Raw genomic sequence first — 20,833 nt, 5'->3', positions numbered from 1 at the left:
CTTTATTTCCCTTGGTTAACTTAATTATTTGGTCTAATTAAAAAACATCGCCTACTGAAGTTAGTAGACATGTGACAGTTTGTTGAAACTTTACAAGAGGAAAGCCAAGAACAAGAGGAACCGTCTTCTTACTTGCACTGCCTGTACTTGGTGGTCTCTGAGAACCTCCTGGTGATACATTTCGGTGCAACGAGGCCTGAGGAGGGGTCAGCATGGTGGTGTCTGTCAAAGTAGAGCTTGCTGCCAGCGCTGTGGATACAAGGGAACTCCCCGGATTACTGTAGGTTAAAGTATTGGGACTGGAGACAGGAACAGTGACCGACATTGAGAAGTTCTGCGGAGGCAACCCAGGCTGAAAAGAGTGGGGGGGAGAGAGAGTATGAGCTAAGTTCATATGGCTACACTTGTTCCCAAGCCTAGTCAAAGTTAGAATACCAGCTTTCAGCTTTATAAACCAACAATGTAAGAAACACACACCTCTATAATACACACAGCTCAAATCTGGTTTAAGGCCAAATATGGAAATTTGTTACACACAAAACACACACAGCACTCTCCAAACGAGTCAGAAAGAACCCTGAAGAGCAACAGTTAATTACTTCAAGTTTATCACATGAAGGTAAGTTTTACTATAAGTAGAAAATGGACATTATTGGCATTAACACATGATTATTCCTAGAATGAGAATATGACGCCTTCACAACCAGAAACTGCATTTCAGAATGTTACGCGTGTAAATGAAAGAGTATGTTATTTTTTTTAAAAAAACAACCCTTAGATATGCAATAAAAGTTATTTTCATTTTAAACGCTCCAAAACAAATGATTTAACACACTGCATAGTTCTACATTGCCACCATGTTAGAAGTCCTTGAAAGGTTAGTAAAATTATTATGAGTTATGCTATTACAATTTTATTCATTTAGAAAATTATCCTCTTAATATATTTAAATTAAGGGAGAAACTGGAAATTTAATGACTGCATGGTTTTTTGCAACTTCTCTGGAGGTTGGAAGGAATGAAACTTGGGTAATAAGCCTTTCACTAAAATGAAATATAGACCCCTCAGGTCTAATTGGTCAGTAATCCGAGAGGGCCATGTAAACATGGCAACAATTATGAGTCAGAATTTTGCCTTAGCAAGTGTTTACTGAGTGTTTACTCCATTCTTTCAGCAGGATTTTTAAAGGTAGTATTACGTGACAGCCCATATTTTTGTTTTTTAAAAAGCCCTTCAATTAGGATGAGGAGCTAGAAGAAGTGACAGCTTTCACTACAGAATGATGAAATGGTAAAGATGTTTCCACGACAAAGGATAATTTTCCCTTTGCAAAAATCTATCATACAGCCTCTCTCTTCAAAAGTTATTTTCCACATTAATCCTAGACACATTTACTTGGAAGGGAGCCCAACAACAGACTAATTCCCTGCAAGCATGTGAATTATCACAACTTTCAGCAGTGATAGATCAAGGCATTTGTAGCTGGCTTGATCATCAACCAGAGCAGAAATATTATGTTTTGGTCTGTGTTGGATGCTACTCTTAACATGAATGAATTGGAAACAGATCCATACAGGAAATCTAAATCATGTTTGTCATGGTTTCTTCCGACAAAGACAATTTTATAATACTGAGAGTCCTCTAAGAGTCTGAGCCCTCTCAAAGACTGCCTGGACAAGTTGCTGCTGTTTAACTCTTATTAGCTAAAAGATGTGCTAAATTCTACCCACCACATTGGTAAAGTACTACTTACTGAGGTAGGTTTGTTTTTCGAAACACTACAAACCTTTTTCACAGAGCTAGAAAATTTTGGCAAGATACCTGGAGATGGGGCAGTACAAAAGAGAAACCCCGCAAAAGGCTTGTACTAGACATGGGGTTCTCAAAATTAGGTTCCCAGCAGTGTTCCCTGTAACAGGGAGTCCCAGAGGTTGACAACTCCCTCAGCCAAAGGCCACTGCAGATGGAGATGATGGGAATTGTAGTCAACATCTGGAAATCACTATTACAGGCAACACTGATTCCCAGATGCTGTTGGGCTACCTCGCAGCATTCCCAGCCACAATAAGCTCTGACCACTGTGGTTGCGGATGATGGAAACTGTATCATCATTATCATCATCATCATCATGGAACTCAAGCTTGAGGACCACTTTACTACACCTTCTTTGATTTGGGGGATTTCCAACAGACACTGCATGCATCTGTATATTCTCTGGGCATCAGTCCCCTTTAAGGCATATGCACATGTGCACATTCAAAGGTTTTTTGATATCCACTCAGTTAATTTTAGATCCCGCTCAGGTTGAATCGGGAAGGTCCCATTTTGAATGCACATGTGCACACACTGCCTTGATACTGCTGCCCAGAAACTCATTCTGCACACAGATGAAAAGCAGCTTTACTCACAGAGTTTACACAACAGGTTTCTTAAAATTCACAATTTCTGTGTCTGATATATGCCTTTAGCATGGAAATCTCTGCTTTAAGGTAGCTTTCAATGTTAGGGAGATATTGTAAAATGTTCTCATGCATGTGATAAAAAGCACAAGCTGTACCACAGTACTCACTGCGATTTTATGATTCCGCATCATATTATCAAACTCTTCATTAATTTTTTTATATTTTTCTTCTGTATGTGGCGTGAGCACATATGAAGTATCAGGGTCCGGGCTGTCGCACCCTCTGTTTTCCTTCTTGTTCAGAGCCTAAATAATGAAGTTAATAAAAAGAATCAACAAATAAAAAGTAGGAGCTAAGAAAAGTACTTACAGGGCCTCGCTTGAAAATAAAATCACTATCTTCATTTAGTTTGCTGAATCTGTCCTCCGATAGTGGACTGTGCTCAAAGTAATCGTCTGCATCAGGACTCTCACAACCATTAAGGCCTTTCTTTCTTAAAGTCTGAAATACAATTGGAAAATTCACACACAGACAATACTAACTTGCCATGACTTTTTTTTTTTTAAAATCATAAACTTGCATTAAGAGGGCACAAACCAATTCACAACCAGAGCCATTGAAACAACCATTTCCAAAATATTACCACTTTAACACATTCCATTTGCCCCTCTATAATTCACACAGCAATTTTCAAATTGTTTATAGGAAACCTGGAGTTTCAGGTGCTTGATTTAGCTCCTTGAAGAGGAAATTGTAACTTTAGAAGTTTCTCTATGAAGACTACTAGTCTATCTTACCAATCTTCCTCTGCAATTCACAGCTGTGGAAGAGCTTGGGGAGGATTATAGGCTGACTAGTGCCCTGGTGTGGACTGAGAGTGTATCCCAGAATGGAGGGAACAGAAGGTACTGGGATCCACTCATGGACCACTGGTCAGTTTCTAGTGAATGTTTAGCACCTGCCTGCCGGTTGCTGGGATTTTTAAAAACAATGCTGAACTGAGTGGATCTTGCCTTGAACTGGCATTTCTTAAATTCCTACATAAGAACATGTCCTTGGGACCATTCCTGAATCCATTCCTTGAGATCAACGACCTCAGAACAGCAATAACCTCCAGACATTTTCATCCACCAGGGTGGAGAGCGAGAAAATAGGATACAGGATCCATATATCTTCCCCCTTGGGAGTGCAAAAGCATCTCAGATGAATGATTTTTTTCTGACACAACTGGAGGGGGAATGGTTGAACAGCCTCTTCCACTACTCCAATTCAGTGTCTAAAGTAAAGTGTTCCGTCAAGTCGATTTCGAGTCCTGGTGCCCACAGACCCCTGTGGGTGTCTTTGGTAGAATACAGGGGTTTATCATTGCCTCTTCCTGCGCAGTTGAGATGATGCCTTTCAGAATCTTTCCTATATCGCTGCTGCCCGATATAATACCAGTGGGGATTCAAACCAGCAACCTCATGCTTGCTAGGCAAGTCATTTCCAGCTGTGCCATTAGGTGTTACCAAAGGCAATTATAAAAGAAAAGAAAAAATGTCAAGTGGGGAGAACCCCTGGCCCTGAAACATGTCACTTGTGCCTGAATATACACTTTTATATATCACCTTTCAAATAAAAAAGAAATTCAGTGCAGTTTATAGTTATACATATAATTTATCATTGCAAAACCAATTACTAAATAATCACATCAATTAAAGCCGGCAGCTAAACACTGACACTCTTAAAAGTTGGATAATTTTTTTTATTAATTGCCTGGAGTGGAAAAGGTAACCACAAAAGGTGCCAGGCGAGCCTCTCTAGGGAAGGTGTCCAATAAATAGGGCACCTTATGGAAAAGCCATCCTCTCTAGTCACAATGTGCCAAGTTTTAACATGTATACTAGTAGACTACAGAGGTTCTACTAAGAAGTGGACAACCCTACAAGTCTAAAAGATAGCCCATTCCCACCTTAGAAAGCATCTCAAGAACCTCTGATAATGAACCGATTATCTATATCTTTATTGTTACGGTCATTCGACCAGCAATACACAAAGTACCAGATTATCTATATATACGAACATTTTCAGCATGTCCTGATCAGTGTTCCCTCTAAGGCATGCACACATGCAAGCGCTCACAAGTTTTTTGTGTGTGTCCACTCAGTAAATTTTAGATCCCGCTCAGCTTGAATCAGGAAGGCCCCACACTGAATCCATGTGCACACACACTGCCTTGATACTGCGGCCCAGAACAAAACTCATTCCGCACAGAGATGAAAAAAATTAGAGAGAACACTGGTCCTGATCACAGAACTTTCCATTTTATCAATTTGGCAAACCTAGTTTTCAAACCAGAGAATCATTTCTTTGATAAACAATGGTCAATTTTTAAACAAGGGTTTTTGTATTTTAATGTTGTAAGCTGCCTTGAGCACAAACTGGAAAGGTGGAACAACACGTTCCCCAAACCAATACCTAATAAAAAGGCACTCAAGAGGTTCTAGGAAGGAGCAGCTCATCTGTTCCCTATGTGTCCTCAAAATGAATAGTTCTATTATTTTATTTTGTGAGAAAGCACAGGGAGACACACACTTTATTCAGTAATCAGCCACCACAGATGAGTGATATAACTCAAGGTTTCAAGCAAACCTACACAGATTTCATTATGACTTGTATCTTAGCATATAAGAAGTGTTTCCAACAACAATTCTTTTTAACATACCTTAGAAGTTTCTAAGTTAACCAAAACCTAGCACTAGATAATATGGCAGAGGGAAGCATTGCTATTCAACTATTTAATCACCTGCACTAAACTAACTCTTTTCAGAAGTAAAACCAACAGAGCCAGAGCAAGTTCCACGGCAGCAACAATTTCACAAAAACCACACGCTCCAAGCTGGATGTCCCAGTACATTTGCAACATCTGGCTTGATTTCTTCCCTAGCAGCATGGAGGACCTTCGACATTTAACGTTCACAATCAAGTTCTGTAAAGATCACAGGCCATCATTAAAATATAATCCATTCCTGGGCTACTTGGCACAGAGCTGCCTGTCTCTCACAGCGCCTGGAACTCCCACTCCGTCAGCACACACAGGGAAAACAGGTGTCGCTTTTGCTAACACCTGTCACAGCACTTATCACTACTGTCTAACCAATCAGGTGGGTACTTATATGGACTTAGCCATACATGGTCCTGCTGCCCAGGGCTCTGAAAGCTGCTAACCCTCCCAAACCTTCAACAAGTCTGGCCTGACAGTCTTCTCCACTGTGATATCAGCAGGGAAAATGCTGGCGCTATGGTCGGGATTACATTTAACCTTTATAAATTATTGAACCCTATAAATAGATTCAGAAAGCTGATGGCATTCAGACCTGAACACACACCTTTGGCCCCCAACATGACTTGAGAATCTGCACTTGCACATCTAGAAAGAGGAAGCTGAGGTTTATAGACAAGTAGAGAGGTTGGGGAGGAAAAACCAACTAGGTTTATATGAACTACAGGCTACAGCATCTACTCCTTATTGCTTCCGACACACTTCAAATCTTATCAAGAAAAAACGAACACCCCCCCACCACACACACATATATAATCTAAAGGCATTACTGAATGCCAAACCTATGCCTCACCAAGATGGAACAGGTTCATCCCACCAGTATGAACTTTAACACCACCATCTGGCCTCTTTGTAGTTATTTTTATCCTGTTAAGAATGGAATTAACCCTGCCGTAACTCAGGAGGAAGGAAAGGGTCCCATTATCTTCCACTTCAGATTCTGGAAACCTTCACTCCAAACCGTGTTCCTGTCATTGTCAGGCAAGCTTAAAGCTACAGTTCCTCATTCCCGATAAATAAGCTGGAGTCTGTGCTATCTAAAACTCTGGCCTCCTAATCTTGCACGGAGAAATGTCCCTTCGCGGGCCTAACTTTGATAAGACCACCATTTATTTTATCATTATTAAGTACCTCAAGAGTAAACTGTTACTCCCGCATAGCCAGGGAAGCACAAGTGGAATGCTGTAATCTAAGCAAGGCTGGGCAGGCACTGTGGGAGACAGACCAGGCTAAATTCTCTTCCAGGCAGCAAAAGCCAGAGATTACCTACTCTTGCTCAAAAGGTGTGTAAGCTCCAATTCATGAGGGATCTGCCAATGCGTATGCGAAAAGGAGATTTCATCATCTCTTCTTGGGGTTGCTTTTCATAGCCTCTATTTTGTACTTCGAGTATTTTCTTCAACTTTTACAACTTTGCAGATACACTTCGAGCTGGTGTTTAAGCCCTTTCCCAAACAAAATGTAAGGCCACTTGCTGTTAGGGAAGATACATGCCCCTTCATGCTTTCATAAGGGCAAGTTGTTCTCTTACCCCTCACAATCAGGATTCTATAGATTTTGGCCAGCTTGGTAGCCAGTAAAACCTGTGGTCTCTAGAGACCCTGCCAATTCCCAGTGGAGAGGGGAAGCAATGATCCTTCAGTATGATCATGTCAGGCTGAGATTCTGAGGCACTCAGAAGCAGCAAGAAGGTCCACAGCTCTCAGAGCAGCTCTGAAGCCCCGCATCTTTCTTTAGGCTCAGGAATAAGGAAGGGAGATGGAGGCACTCTAAAAAGGTGGTGGGAGGGGGGGGTGCCTCCCAAGTCCGTGTTCTGCTTTAAGTTCAGGAGACCGATGGGGGCTCTACCATCTCCCTGCTATCCATGTCAGTAACAGAATCTTCTTGCAGCTTCCAAGACCCAGCAGGAGGCCACAGAGCACCCACACCCTTCCACCAAGCCACAAGGGCCTATTGTCCCCAACAGCATGAGGCTCTCTAAGGCTGAAAGCTCTCATCGCTTTCAGAGTGCCTCGAATGTCCAGCACAAGTTAGAGAAGACTTTCAGTCCACCCCACCCACCTTTCCCCAGACTGAATTTAGCAGTGGTAAGCTGGCAAGCTGAGCTGTTGATCTCTGCATGCAACTACAACCTAGCAGCAGGTCTAAGTTCTCATCAGCATTGCTATTATTTTCATAAGGTGCACTGGCCACTTCCTCCCAGAGATCAGAACACTGAAAAGCTATCCATGCAATCAGAGCCAATGCTGGCATTTCCTGGGACCAGCTGCATAGGAAGCTGCCTTATACCGGAGTCAGACCACTGGGCTCAGCCAGCTCAGTTGTCTACCCAGACTGGCAACAGCTTCTCCAAGGATACAGGCAGGAGTCTCTCTCAGTCCTATTTTGGAGATGCTGCCAGGGAGGGAACTTGGAGCCTTCTGCCTGCAAGCATGCCAGTGCTATTCCCAGAGCAGCCCCGTCTCTTAAGGTGAATATCCTACAGTCCTCACACATGTAGTCTCCCATTCCAATGCAAACCAGGGCAGGCTCTGCTTAGCAAAGGGGACAATTCATGCTTGCTACACAAGACCAGCTCTCCTCTCCTGCATATGCCCTGTGGAATGGCACCTCCTGACGACAGCAGGTCATGGGAAATAGCAGACAGCAGCATGCACAAAGAAAAATAAATTGAGACTAATTTGACCAACTCAAACGTCTATTAACTGCTCTGCTTTTAGCAAATTGTCACACTACTCAATTAAAAAAGGTAGTTGGAGAATAATTAACATGGTGCTTCCCTGAACTCCTAATTTGCCCGTGTGGCAGCATATACGCATCTCTTTCATCATCAGTGACTTGGCATGTTGTGTTCAACCCTGCAGTGCCCACAACTGCCTCACAGGAGATTTAGTCACGCACCCTGGAAATATGAGTCTATTAGTTTTTCATATTATTGATCTCATTGATTTGGTGACATGATGGAGTTTATTTTTATAGAAGATACTTGTATTGAATCTGCAAGGGAAAGATCTTTTTAAAGACAGTGAGCAATGAATGAGGCTCTTGGTTTGGTTAGTTCTGAAGCTTGACTGAAACCTATACGTCATGTTGTAGAAAGAGTCACGCCTGTCCCACAGGGCTCTGTGCAATCACACAAGCAGGATCTGCACATCTGCAGGTCAAGGAACTTCGAGAGCTTTGGGATCACAAGGCGCTCCTTCCATTTCCCTTGCCAAGCGTGTCAGCCAAGAAGCGAGGGAAGTGTCTGTCCTAGTTCCTTCTCAACCCAGGAGGCATGCTTATGCTATTCATGAAAGTCCTTACAACAAGAAGAGAGGATGGACAGGTGACTGCACAAAGAGCCATCCGAAGAATGCTTCTTACAGCTAAATAGCTCTCTAGTCCCAGAACTGGGGTTTTGCTGCCTCCCAGGCAGGAAGCTAGCCACGCCTTCAGTTCTGATCTTGGTCCTGTCTCCAGAGCATGCTTGGTTCACAAACCATACTATTGTAAGATGACCTCCTCGGGCTGTGGAAAAGAAACTCTTTTCTTCTTCATTGTCTCCATGCAGTTTCAAAAAATAAGAGATGGGAAAACTTACCTGGCAAAGAGAGCAGAAGGTGTGATCAAGTAAAAGGTACTCTACAACACTCTTCCCACTCCTGCTTCTCTCATGCTTGATGAACACCAAGGATGCATATCAAGCTGAAAAACTTGCATGTTATCTGAGAGAAAGATTCTCCTTCTCAATGCCACAGAGACTCCTGGGTTCTGGTAGAATGGACACTGATCTACAGAAGATACTGATGATTTGCATTTGCAACTGCAGTGCCAAATACAGAAATATTCCATTTGGCTAGAGTCTGAGAAGAGGCTCTGAACCGCTTGTTCTTTCCATCAAAACAAATGAAAAAGGACCTTATCTTTCCTGAACTCAGGAGGGCTGAAGCAATTAAAAACTCAGCACTCTGCAGACATCGAGTGAATGCATGGCACACCCTCGTCTGATGGCATAGAGAAAAAAACCAGAGTAGTGTATTAACGCAACACACAGAAGCCACCTTGGAATTCTTACCTAAACTAGGGCATAGGATAAATGCGTCTTCAGGAAGGGCACATCACTTCTGAGCACACATAGTTCACTCACTCTCCAAGGATAAGTGATCGCTAGTAGAAATCCAAGAAGTAGAAGTATGCATGAGAGCAAACTTATTAAGTAAAAGAAAACACAGGAGGGGGAGGAAAGCAGAGAGAAAAGTATAGTTGTGCAAGATGAACGAGTCCATGTCTGCTAATGGTAGGAGTCTCAAACTGAGAAGGGGAAGGTACCGTATCAAGCAAACTTGAACCACCAGAGAACATTTTGCATTGAGCATAGCCTAACCTAATTAAGGGTGAACAACACTTCCCCATTCACTCCCAAGTCTTTTACCATCTGTAGACATTGGCTTTCCCCACATGCCAGACAATATTTTCCTCTCTCATCCATCTCTCCCATTTTGCTTTTTGGCTTAACATCCATTTTGACAAATAATTCTGATGAACCTGAAAGCTTGCTTGCTTCTTTGTAATTTTTTTAGTTGATCATCAGAGGCATTACCCTGCTGCTACTTTGGGATTTTTCCTAATGGACTGACATGGCTACCTCCAAGTTTTGTCCACTACAAGGAATGCTGTCTTTAAGACGGAAAGGCTGTCCAACACACACAAAGCTCACAATAAACTGTGAAAAGACAAGCAGCCCGACTCTCTTGGGGAAATGGCTCCAAAAATAGAGATAAACACTTATCTAATAACTTTTTTAAGAACAGCTTTGCAAGGAGGTGGGAGAACACTTTGTAATTCTTCACCAGAATAGAATTCCTTTGTTCCGCCTAGCAGAACGTGCATTCTGGAGTGGGTATTTCCTTAACTGAAAAATCAATTGACACTGGGCTTTTTCTTTACTGAAGCACTGTGCCCATCTGAGATCGACACTGCTGGATCAAAGACCGGTATAGCTTTCAGATCAGTTTTCACCTTGTGGGAGGCTTGTTCATGTTCTTCAGCTAAATCTCGATGCATCATTTGGTTAGGGTTCTTCAAGGCCAAGACAGCCATTCGAGGGTAAGGATGCATTTTGTGGACTCCGTGCCACTCAATCCCGGAGCAAAGACATCAGGGACTTTGCTCAAGTTGTTAGAGAAGGAAGCTCTGTTGCTGAAGCTCTATCACCTAAAAGACAGCTTTAGATCTGGATTCCCTAGCTGTCCTGCTTACTGATTATTTGGCCAATTGCACATGCCCTTAGGTTCATGGTTCACCTAAATGCTTTAGGCAGAAAAAAATGAGACTGGGCGACCTTTTCTACCAGCTCTGCCCCTTCATGCCAAACGATAAAGGAAAGGAAAGATGAAAGAGCTCCGCAAGCTTAAGGATTTGGCCTACTCATGCACAGAACCCGTTTATGGGACTGTAAGGAGCCCGTAAAGAATCATTCATAATACTGCATAGCCAGTATGGTGCAATATGCATTGGGATATGGTGATGGCCACCAGCTCAGGTGGCTTTAAAAGGGGCTTAGGTGGAAGATGAATCTATCAACGGCTACTAGTCCTGATAGCTATAGGCTAGCTCCATGTTGAGAGGCAGAATATCTCCAACTACCAGCTGCAAGGGAGAAGCAGTATGAAAGGGGGCATGCCTTTATCTCCTGGTTATGTGGCTCCCAAAGACATCTGGTGGGCCACTGTGGGAAACAGAGTGCTGGATTAGATAGGCTTTGAGCCTGATCCATCAAGATTCTTCTGATGGGTCTGGAAATCAAACAGGCATCAAAATACCTGTTCAGCCATGAAGCTTACTCAGTGACAAACTGATCATACACAAAGCTTGAATCATAGTAGTAGGATCAAAAGAGGCGGTGGTTACCAAAGACTTACAATGCAACCTTCATTCCAATCATAGTTTAAAATCAAATACAAGGGATCATCTTAATATGTGCTTAAGCATTTTGGCATTGTTCCATAGGATTTCTACCTCCTAGCCATCTGTATGAAAGTCCCTATGCTGAGTATACAAAGACAAGCACACAAAAACCAGAAAGGTAACCAATCCGTTGCATTATTTTTTAAGCCCTAATGTCAAGTGAAATTTTGGATGGATTCACAGAAACAGCCTGGTATAATGCCAGCTGGAATCAACTTCAGCTTAATCTAGGCTTCATTGACGGAAAATGCAGTTTTACTTTCTAGTTATTCAAGATTCAGGACTGGGATATTAACGTCCAAATCTAATAATTAGATGCGATTACTTTCTAGCTAGCGTTTAGTTCAATTAAAGAACATGTACGATTAAAGAACATTTCACAATTCCATTTTCAATACAGGGGGACCTCATCATCCGTGGGGGTTCCGTTCCTGCATATTACCATGGATAACGAGTCATTGAGTCTATGGGAATGCAGGGGTTAGATTCCCAGACTCAGGAAAAAGCTACCCCCAAATACCCAAAAAACACTGAAACGAGCCAAATAAAGTGCCCTACCGTGCTCCACGGTCTCCTGTCATCCAGCAATGTGCCCCAAATGGTGGATTCTCCCCCCCAATTTTTTAAAATTGAAATGATTCACAAAATGGCGGCCAGAAATTAAGCTCTGTGGTCACTTCCGGCACTCTAGGGACCATGGATACAATGGTTTTTAACCCCTTTGTATCTGCAGTGTCATACCGGGTGTCAATTAGACACCTGCGAATACACGAAACTGCGGATACAGAACCCACATATAACGAGAGTCTCCTGTACACAACCTTCTTTTTGCTTTGGATGTAAATATTCCTTACGTCCAATTTTAATGTGTTTATAATATCCACAAACGTGCTTTCTTCTTTCATGCCTTGTTCTTACAAGCTGCATACACTATTTCTAGGACTGGGATGCTAAGCATTCTTATTTACATGTCACCTAACTGAACTCAGCACTTGGACTGGGTTTATTAAGTTTCCTCCACGACTAAAGTTATATACATATGTATTGAGTAAACCGTTACATCATGGGATATTTATGAGAGAAGTCTTGCTCTATGGACAAATTGTTGGCCTAGTGGGAAACAATGGTTTGGCACCACATGACTGAGCGTTGTAGAGCCACAGGAATCTTCACTCCATTCCCTTTGTACATCAGAGGAAGAGATTAAAAGCTTCCCTTTTCAATTTTAAACTAAACCAACCACAGCCCCATATGTTGTCCAAATTCTGCAAACCGTTTCAACTATGGTTTGCTCATAAACCTGGATCTGGAACCAGAGATTGATCTTGGTTTATTTGAACACATCATAGTTCTGAGTACGGATGGCACACAAAGCTGTTTAAAATAGGAAATGGAAGCCTTCTCTCTTCCTTCAGTGCATGGAGGATGGCGTAGCAGTATGCAAACCTCCTGCTCTCCAGGGCTTGTTCACATAGCAGAAAATGGTTTCCTGTTGCATCTGAACCAAGCCATCTAGGTTCACTCTCCAAAGCTTCCCTTTCCACATAAAGCAAACACGTATACTATGCTTGTATAGCCATAATCGACTTGAAGGCACACTTTATCTTTATAGCCATTGGCTGCTGTTTTTCTCTGCTCAAAAGAAAAAAGCAAAATGCCAAGAAAGGGCCGACACTATGCAAACAGATGCAAGCACCAGTTCACATGGCAACACTCAAACCCAACTTTTTAAGCAAATGCATACTCACTATGCAGCCATGAACAGATGTCAGCTCTTTGAAAAGTGCATTTGATAATATCGACTTAATATGGATGTCAATATTTGCAAGCAGGTTTTCATACATTATCTTTTTGTGCACACCTAGGACAAGTCATTTTACAGGTACATCTTAACATTCTGAAGCTTGTTAACCTCCACAAGTATCTAGAGGAATGAAATTAATTTTCTCATACACACACACTTTTCAAATGTAAGCAGATAACCATGCTAAATATTCTCCTATATCAGCACAATGCTCAATTCTGCCCTTTCAAAATTTGAACTATCCGTTCAGCATTTCAACCAGATTCATAGAGCTACTCTTCCCTCCAATCCTGAAACACTTTGGTTGTTTTGACTGAGGAAACCTAGGAGAGTTTCAAAAGCAGTGTGCAACATAGCCTAAAGTTCCTTCGTTGACAGACAACAGTACCACACACACCACACTGGGTTCACATAAGTCCCTACTCCCTAGCTTAAAGGCGATCTTTAGATGCTGGCTGCAGAAATGCAACAGTTGGTGTCAGTGTCAGAACGGGACAGCTGCTACTGCTTGTAACTGTGCAGAACCAGTTTCTTTTAAGGATGAGCGGGAAACCCTGGGCCTTCTATTTCTCTGGAGGCATAAAAATTAAAACGCGGTTTGTCCCAACATGCAGCTTCAGAAGCTAAATCGCTCCCAAGCAGTTACTGTTTTTAAAAGATTCTGCTTCTGGCAATTCTCCTTCTGTCAAGCTTCAGGTAATTCAGAGTGACAGTAACTGGCCAAAGAGTGTTTCTAGATGCATCAGCTCTCTCAAAATCGCCAGTGATCTGCGACACTAAAGTCATTCACTCACTATGCTACAAAACATGGTTTGCACCAAGTCAACTGTAACCCACAACCTTAGTTTTACTCAAAGACAAATACACCCAATTTTTAAACATATGACAAACTGAAAAATTACTTATTAGCGACAGCCATTCCAGATGGACATGCTAACTCATGGGACCCCAAAAGAGGCACTTGAGGGCCAATGAGAGCCAGTTTCATCTGTTTGCTTGGAAGGAGGTCTAGTGCATGCCACTATGCTTCTGAGTGGAGGGAAGCAAGTTCATGGGGCGGGGGGGAGGATTGTCCCTAGGCCCATGAATGAGGGGGCCGCTGGCTGGGAAACAGCTCAACTCTTTATTTCCCCCTCCCACCTCGACTCATTGGCAAGCTCCTGATCAGAGTGGGGGATATTATTTGCTTAGCAACAAGAAAAAGGGCATGCTGAAATCCCCCCCGCCCCCCCCCCCCCACACACTATGTCCATATATAATAGTTCTTCTGCAGCAAAGACATGGGGAGTGGGGAGAGAAGAGGGCAGGGGACATTTTGAATTCTTGTCCCAGGGCCCACTTCAACCTCGCTACGTCCCTGACACACAGTACTTCCGCTGAAGTTTGTGCATTTGAACTCACACCTATCTACACTACACCAAATAAGTGTGCAAGCCCGTGCATCTGCCTGTTCTGTTGTCAGGCTAGAAGGAAGAAGTATCTGCTTGCTGCCTGAATGTCACTGACCTCTGGGCAGGAAAGAGACTAACCGGGTTCTTATTTTACGCAGCACTCAAAGAAATACTATTAAGCCAAGATCCTTTCTTCCCTTCAGGACAATAACTTTCAGAATCTTCACAGAAAGACAGAGCTCTCCGACCAGATTGTGGAATATTTCTCTCCCCTAGTTGAACTGCATGCACGTTTTAGTTAGCCCAACAGAGGATACACTTGAGATGCAGGCCCCAGTCATGGCTGCTACTCACGACTGCAAAACAGTGACTAACTATGGCAGCCACACGCAGCCACCTCAACTCTGACCAGCTGTCATGTACTGCACATTAAAGAGCCTTCAATCACATGCAAGACTGTCAGAACCAGCTTGCTGCGTGACCAAGTCATGAATGCTGTCTAGGCTTCTCTTCAAAAAGGGGCAGTTTTCGCTCTCTTTTTGGTTTGACAGCTAAGGGTAGAGACTATGCACCGTTTAAATAACAGCTCAAGCTTAATGAATAAGAGCATGGGCATTCATTCATGTACTCTCCGAACATGAGGAACACACCAACACTGTTTCTGCGAGGTTCTCATTTTGTTTGCACTGTCACCTGTATGTACCCTGCAAGAGCAAGGGCAGGTTAAACAAGAATAGCCCAACAATTAGCAGACCAAATTAAGGAGCAGGCAATGCTGGTATTCCTCCACTAGCATCCCTGTGCAGTTCTCTGAAGTTTAACCCTCCCCACCGCCAACCCCAGCATACACACCATCTAATTTGCAGAGGCACACCTGCTTCCTTATGCGGCAGGCATGCCATGGGAAAATTAGCTTTCTACACTGTCTCCTAAAGCTACAGACTTACAGAACAAGTTTCGACACCATTGGGGACACTAGCAATGAAAATGCGACTTCAGCAACTGTTCAGATGTATAGAAAAAGACAACACATATTAGGACAGTCTACTGCAAGTTGGCCATAAAAGCTGCCTCACACAGGATCACATACACTTATCCTACCCCAATGAGGGAGTTCCATGTGTTATTATTATTAATTCGATTTCTATACTGCCCTTCCAAATATGGCTCAGGGAGGTTTACACCAAGAAATAATACATAAATAAGATGGCTCCCTGTCCCCAAAGGGCTCACAATCTAAAAAGAAACACAAGATAGACACCAGCAACAGTCACTGGAGGACTGTTGAGTAAGACTTACAGACATACAGATTCCTTTGCTGAATGGTGAACCATATGCATATACAGGGGGAGACTATACAATGCAATCCCAGTCTACAATGAGAGGTGTGGATTCCACCCTCATAGGAAGAGAATAGTTAGTGGCACTTAAGATGAGGTGGGACTTGACAACTACTAGTCCAGGGTCTCTCAACACTTGGTCCCTGGATGTTAATAAACTCCCATCCATCATCCCCAATGACCAAAGGCCACTGGGGATGATGCAAGTCATAGTCCAATATCATCCAAGAACCCACAAGTGAGAGCCCCACAAGTAAGAGCCTCTGTACTAACCCATGCATTTCTAGTTATTACAATCTACCACATCCTTACACACACACACACACACACACACACACACACACACACACACACACACCTCTACCTTCTCCCTCTCATGTGTGTGACTACCAAAGATGCCATTTAATATAAACACAAGACAAACAAGGAGGCAGGTCACATTTTAGACAACCGCCTGAACCATGACACTTTAAATTAGTGAGGGGGCTGTACTGAATCAGCACTGCCTTAATAGAAGGGGACAGAAGTAGCAGGGAATGACATGTAATTTCAACGCTTCCAAGCGACATTGCTACTTTCTCCAAGAAACTGCAAGCCATTGGGTAGCTTACTTCAGAGTCTTGCATCAGCCTATAAATTCAACTTCTAAAGATCTCAGATGATCCACTAATAAAAGCACTTGATATGACAACATTAATGTTATCAAACTAATTAATTCAACATTGCAAAAATTATGTTTAGCTATACTGGCATTTAAAGTTAGACCACTGTATTAGTAACTTCTGAAGTTCTGTAGGTAAACACATTTCATCCATGCCAAATAGAAGAGATTAAGACAGCTGTGTAAATTTTAACAAGCTCAAGCTCTCTCCTCGTCGTCCACAAAAGGTACTGTCAAAAACCAGCACTAGCCTGATGCCCACTCTGCCATGAATATCTAGGCTGGTTCCCCCACCCCCACCCCACCTGTAGCATATTTCCAGTATAGCACTTGCAGGTAACAGAAGCTTATGTTCCTAGTTGCCCACAGAAGAGCCTTATTCCCTGTGGACGGCCAGCCCAATGCATATTTACAAACTCTTTCTTAAAACATCTCAAAGCACTGCAAACATACACCACTACTTCGCAACCTCAAGCTACGAATCTGATGCGACACAACTTGTATCATGGGAGCTAAAGTGACATGTTGATGAGGACACACAGAACATAGTCCAGCTCTACCCACTGCCAGAGAAACTCCCTACCTCTGTGTTGTTCACTGTAAGGCCTGGGGGGCAGTGGTAGCTCCCACCAACCCTAAGTGAAGCTCCCTAATTGTTTATTGGGACTGAATGCTTTGCATAGTTCCCTGGGCACTAACATTGCCACTGTTCAGTACTGCACTTTTCTCAGCCCTGGGAGACTCCTTTAAGGGAAACCAAGCCTTCCCTTTGAGTCCATGCAGCACCTTGGAAGGTGTGCACAGAGTGCTGGCAGGTGTACCCCTTCTCAGCGCCTTCCTTCTAGAGGAAGAGCTCAAGAGAGAGTTCTGTCTCTGTTACAGGGCCGTCCCAGCACTGAGAAAAGTGCGGTACTGTGCAACGATCAACCCAGTGGGAAATGGCTCTTAGATTGAAGGGTTGGGGTTATTGTTGTTGTTGGGCCAAAGTGGCCCCCACTTGAAAAAGAGTAAAGATCACTGCCCTACCTGGACCCTTATCATTGAACAAGCCCTGCTCACAGGGTACCATTTTCCTCTGCACCTTGGCTAGAGATGAACTCGAAATGCGATTCAGCTTCCGAATCACATTTTGAGCACATCCCTAGCCTTGACCTGCAAGACAGGAAGGGCCACCAAGAACCCCACCAATTCTATGCCTTAGCTAGTGCAGCTGTTGCTCCAAATACCCTTGAGCGGCACACTGTACTGCACAGAGTCCTCAGTGATGTCACAGTACTGAAGGTTATGGCTGTGCCAGACCCAAGTGTGCTCTTTTTGCTGGCAAGATGCCACAGGCTGTGAAATATAACTATACAATTACGTAAAATAAGGCTTACTGAAGGTCAATGAAGTGTTGCAATTTACTTCCGTTTTCATCCACTCACTATAATTTGCTGGAAGAGGCACACACGGCATGCCAACTGCATACCACATGCTGAGTTTTCAGAGATTTGTCGTGCAAGGTTTAATGTTTTTTAAAAGATATTTGGGGAAGCATTCAGCAGTACTGTAGAAGTGGCTGATACAGTAGCAAACTGACTGGTCAAACCAAAACTGTAATACAACTTAGTGAGTCCATGCCCAAGAAAAGAAGGGGCTCTCTTCTCCCTGTACTTTTTCCATTTCAAAATGGTAATTAAGTACTACCACCACACCAAAAGGTCCACCCCAATTCTAGAAAAAGCTAACACCCTGATTTTACAAAAATTTCAACTATATGTAGGGTTTTAGACACATGTTTACTGTCCTACTAAAATGCACACATTCATACTCAAAATGCTCTAGTACATATTGGAGAGCAAAGGGGTAAAGAAAGAGGCTGAAACAGTCTATTAATTGCAATAAAATCAACTTTGCATGATTTATAATAAGTAGATTAGGTATTCTTTTGAGTGTTTCACAGGAGGAGAGGTTATCCCTGAATTCTTAAGTAACATCACATAAGGCAACAGCTATATTTTCTTGGTTAAAAGCACAGGGGTTTGATAAAAAAAAAAAGCTTTAAAATACAGAAAGGAAACTTAAACAGAAATGTCTGCCATCTCTGTGCATCTCTGAGTATCTTCATAGTTCTACATGGTATCTGCCAACTCCCCAAGAAGAAATCCCTGCAGAGGAGCAATTATTTAGAATTCTGGCGAAGAACAGCTGCCCCGCCCATGCTCACCTGAAAAACCATTTGTTACTAGCCTAAGAAGAATGGAAAAAAAGACACCGCCCAAAGCTGTACAATAATTTCCATGGCCTGAAATCAACTGACAGATTCCAGTTACACAAGTAGTGCATTTAATTTTAAAAAGCACTTGCTACGATTTACTTGAAAGAATTATTAAATCTAAAAAAGTGGGTCATGTCAGATTCAACAGAAGATTTTGTTTTACTATTTTAAAGTCTCTGGCTCTCAGAACTGTGACTGCTTCTGTCTGAAACACTGGGTATTTTCTTCATTACCTTATATAAAATAGAACACAACCCACAATGTATGGGAAACATACCAGCAGGGAATTGAACCAGCAACCTCTTGCTCCCTAGGCAAGTTACTTCCCTGCTGTGCCATTAGGTGGCTTTGTCAAAATGTCATACTCTGTTTTAATTAATAAGAATGAGACTACAGTGTGAAAAGGCTACCAAGTATAGTTTGCCAGATACCAATTTATGTTACACCTCAACTATTAAAATGTGGTTTAACAGTTTAAAATGTGGGGTGCCCAAAATTGACCCAAGGCCCTGGAAGTGTATGATCAGCTCTTGGCTTAGAGTGCAGTTCTTCCCATTTGGATTAACTCCCTTGGTCCTTTCAGATGACCATCAGCCCAAGTGGAAACAGGAAATTACAAAGAAGTTACTGTCACTGGGTCGTTCAGTAGAACTCCTTATTTCTTTAGGCTATGAGCAAGCCAAACAGATATCTTCCTCAACGGGTAGATGATATAGAATATCAAAATGATGTTAATGGATTGCCCTGGTACACGAGGGACTGGGCTGTAAATTTTGTATGGGAACCCATGCATTATTTAATAACACTTTCCTTCCCCGGGCTGAGAAAGGAATTTTTCAGGGCAAGACATAATGTTCTCCCCTCCTCACCCTGCAGGGTAGATATTCAAAAATGCCATTGGCTGATAGAACCTGCCCATGTGGGGCAAAGGAGAGAGAAACTATCCAAACTGTCCTGTTATACTGCCCCTTTTACAAGGACTCAGGATACATTTCCCCTCTACTGCAGAGGCACCCAGACAGACTGGAGGAGTTCTATACCAAGCTATTGCAATCTGATACAAATCAAACCATAACCTACATGGTAGCTAAATTTTGTGTAGCAGCAGTGAAAATACAACCAATTGGTACAGTCATGATCCAGTTGGTTGTAATATTTATATGTATTTATTTTTTTGTTTTAATTTCTGTATTTGATCTTTGATCAAAATAAACATTGACTGACTGAATGTGGTATTTGTCTAATTTCTTTACATTCACTTGCTGAATTCTCTCTCTCTTTCCTCTCTCTCTCTCAAAGAACAAACCTAAACAGAAGCTTAAGTTTCATTTTAATTAGACACCAGTGCTTTTGTGTTCACTCTAACAGGAATTCCCAGATGTTTACTACAACTCTCACAATCCCCAAGCAAAAGCCATTGCAGCTGGGGATTCTGGGAGTTGTAGTCAACATTGGGAATCCCTGTTAGAGGGAACACTGGTACCCTTACCCACAGCTTTAAAAACCATCAACAAAACCTCAGTTTCTATATTTTAAAGGCACATCATTTTATAGCAACAGAAACCACAACTTCCCAATGCCATTTTATTTTTGTCAGTAAAATATAAGCCATGCCCTATACAACTGAGATTCCTTTAGGGACAGGTCCCACCCACTATTGACACACACTTGTTATCCATCTTGAGTATTTCCAATAGAGCAATGTATAATTTGAAAAGCACTACATACAAAAAAAAGATGGTTGTTTTTCCCACTACTAAAAAGATGTGTTCATTGTTACAATCTGTGTTACCTCAACAATATCCGAGTTGGTTCTGCTCTCATGGGGTTCGTTGTACTCTGTATATTTGAGGAGAACTTTGTCCATATCTGTGCTGGCATACTGAAAGAGTTTATTAGAACTGTTAAAAATGATGAGTGCTATTTCACAGTCACAGAGCACACTCAGTTCATAGGCTTTCTTCATTAATCCAAACTTCCTTTTTGTAAAGGTCACCTACACAAAAGAGAAAAGAAAGGGGGAGGTAGTGTTTTTTGTTTAGGAAATCCTACAAAATATTTTGAATAGCAACAGATGACTTATTACAATGCATTCATTACCAATGAGCCATTGTGAAACAGACAAATTTTGTACATAGTAGAGAAAAGTAGCTTCAAGCCTCGACTCCAGAAATAAGAGTTTTACCTCTGCTCCTTTTTTCTGAGAGA

General features: G+C 42.3%; 1 protein-coding gene across 9 annotated transcripts in view; it reads right to left on the bottom strand.

Moving 5' to 3' along the window:
* Positions 1 to 20,833, bottom strand: part of MEF2A (myocyte enhancer factor 2A) — an 84,345-nt gene that overhangs the window by 30,648 nt on the left and 32,864 nt on the right. For 6 of the 9 annotated variants that reach the window (XM_053272231.1, XM_053272234.1, XM_053272235.1 and 3 more), the window contains exons 3-5: positions 20,418 to 20,621; positions 2,570 to 2,707; positions 133 to 352 (exon numbers count right to left, since the gene is read on the bottom strand). In XM_053272231.1, coding sequence (XP_053128206.1) covers positions 133 to 352; positions 2,570 to 2,707; positions 20,418 to 20,621 — 562 coding nt within the window. Of the gene's footprint in view, positions 1 to 132; positions 353 to 2,569; positions 2,708 to 2,771; positions 2,904 to 20,417; positions 20,622 to 20,833 lie in introns of all 9 variants that reach the window. The other 3 variants (XM_053272233.1, XM_053272237.1, XM_053272239.1) reach the window with 1 other exon arrangement.

Source organism: Hemicordylus capensis, chromosome 10 (genome assembly GCF_027244095.1).
Source record: "Hemicordylus capensis ecotype Gifberg chromosome 10, rHemCap1.1.pri, whole genome shotgun sequence".
NCBI classification, from domain to species: Eukaryota; Metazoa; Chordata; class Lepidosauria; order Squamata; family Cordylidae; genus Hemicordylus; species Hemicordylus capensis.
The sequence above is the reverse complement of the archived record's forward strand: the minus strand, read 5'-3'. Positions and strand labels throughout refer to the sequence as shown.